The sequence below is a fragment of the Apis dorsata genome, unplaced genomic scaffold (assembly GCF_000469605.1).
Source record: "Apis dorsata unplaced genomic scaffold, Apis dorsata 1.3 scaffold_514, whole genome shotgun sequence".
Classification (NCBI taxonomy): domain Eukaryota; kingdom Metazoa; phylum Arthropoda; class Insecta; order Hymenoptera; family Apidae; genus Apis; species Apis dorsata.
In genome coordinates, this window is record NW_006263740.1 from 109,840 (window position 1) to 112,142 (window position 2,303).

A 2,303-nucleotide genomic window follows, 5' to 3' on the forward strand; every position below is an offset into this window, starting at 1 on the left:
AGGAAATAAGCTGTATCGTCGTGAAACATTGGGAGATATAGCGAAATCTTTTCCGTGGTCCAGACAAACGACCACGGATGCGAGCCATCTTGAGAGATTGCGCAAGAGAAGGGAGAGCTCGGTGGACAGTGGGATCAGAAGCCAGTCGTCCACGAAATCGAGAAAAGATTCAACGATCACCGAGCTGAAAAATGATTTTGCCAGATTATGGGGAAAGAAGGAGACGCCTCAGCCGCAACCACCCCCTACGGTTATTTCGCCCACCTATAGAGGTTGGTTGATGCAATGTTGTTTCTTAATTATTTTCAATTCCGATTATTATTTTTTCATGAATATTTCTGTTGATTTGAAACACGATTATTGACACAATATTTAATGAGCTTGATAATCTTTTAATTAGGTATATCTTTTAGATAGATGGTCATGCATATTTATGTAAAATTTGAATGTATAAAAATCTACAAAATAGATACAGAGAAACATAAACTGTTTCAAATGTAATGGTTGAAGAATGAAGCAATTTATTATTTAATAAATCCCATCTTTTTAATCATGTTTATAAAATCTACATATTATTTATTTCTTTGTTTTATCACACTACTTGTCCATGATAATAATTGATTTCATTTGTTCAAACTATAATTATTCTCTCTCATTTTTCTGTAATTTTAAAATATCAATATCTGATATTTCATTATCCATAACTTATCACTTTTCATCACAAAATTTCTTCCAATCCTAATAGAACATATCCGACAAAAACATCCAACAAGCTTTGCTCGTTATTCAAATTATTCGAAATTATTTCCCAGGCTTCAGAGAGACCGATTCGAGAGGATCTCGACGCGGATCAGGGGAGAGTGGAAGGGCGAAAAATCAAGGGGAACGGAAGCATAATTGCCGTCACCACAGGCGCAGGCAATCGCAGCAATCGCAGCAATCAATGGACAGTGGTAGCGGCGTGATGCCCATGAAATATTACAGAAGCGATCAAAGACCGAGCGCTTCGAGCACGGATAGCGCGGCCAGCAATGCTGTCAGGTACATAACGACCCAACAATCGGATTCTCGTGGCTCTGATTTCGATTGTGACGCGTGTCTAGCCTTGTCTTTGAGCGAAACTCTCGTCCTCTATAAGGGAATTTAATTATCCTCCCTTGCCAGGTTTTCGTGCAATGATAAAGAAAACGATCGGCTTTGAACGCGAAGTGGGTTAATTTCGAGTCACTTTTAGGGGTTTAATTAACGATGGTTTGGTTTCGAATTATTTTGGATAGAATCATCGATCGTATGTTATTATTTTATATATATTATTTTTATTACACGTTCGATACGTGAAAGAAATCACGTTAAAATAAAATTCATACGATATGATATAATTATGGGGATGGATTAATAGCTTTTAATATCTTAAGCGAATATATCTGATCGTTGCAAAATTGATTAGTAATTGCGAGTGTGAGTAGTTGAAGATTATTAATTATTAACGTAAAATTATTAATCACTGATCATTAAGAGTAATCAAAAGTCACGATTAATTGGACGATTATTAATTATGAAATGATTATATTTTGATTATGATTGAATCGATAATTTATTCGAAATGATAATATTTTTTAATCAATGGATGGTCGAAAATATTTATATATTCATTGTTGTTTAGATACGAAATATAATCTTCGATTATTATTATTTTTTGAAAATATGATATTTGAGATAGGTTTTTTTTATCCGCGTATAATTTAATTTTATTACCATAATGAATGTACATAAATAATTCATTATATTTGTTTAATGATTATAGATTACAATCAGATGCAAGATTACTATGTAAATTACTTTCTACTATGATTAATCAATTCTTGATTATTGAATAATAATGTTAATTATTATCACAACATCATTAACATTATGATTACGTTCAATTTTGCATAAATTCGTCTTTATTCGTACAGTGAAAATTTTTATTCCCACATGTATTATTTCACGTACCAAGCAACGTAATAATTAAATAAATAACAAAAGTTTAAAATTTAATAATATAAAAATACATAAGCAAACTGATTAATGAAAAATTCTTATCACTGTATTTTCCATTAATCTGACTGATATAATTTTTTTATTTTTCAGAGAGCATTTGGAAGCGCGTAATTCCATGGACAAAGGCGAACGATCGAGTAGCATCGAGGGTAAAACATCCGTTACAACAAGTAGCGAATCAAAAACGTCCACCACGACTACCACCACAACTGTGTCGTCGACGACTACCGCGGTGACCACGTCGACCACAGTGACGATGGAGC

General features: G+C 33.3%; 1 protein-coding gene across 1 annotated transcript in view; it reads left to right on the plus strand.

The window, feature by feature from the left end:
- LOC102678131 overlaps positions 1 to 2,303 on the plus strand; it is a 135,820-nt gene that overhangs the window by 92,944 nt on the left and 40,573 nt on the right. The window contains 3 exon segments of the mRNA XM_031512721.1: positions 3 to 272; positions 813 to 1,041; positions 2,131 to 2,301. Of these exon segments, the coding sequence (XP_031368581.1) occupies positions 3 to 272; positions 813 to 1,041; positions 2,131 to 2,301 (670 nt within the window).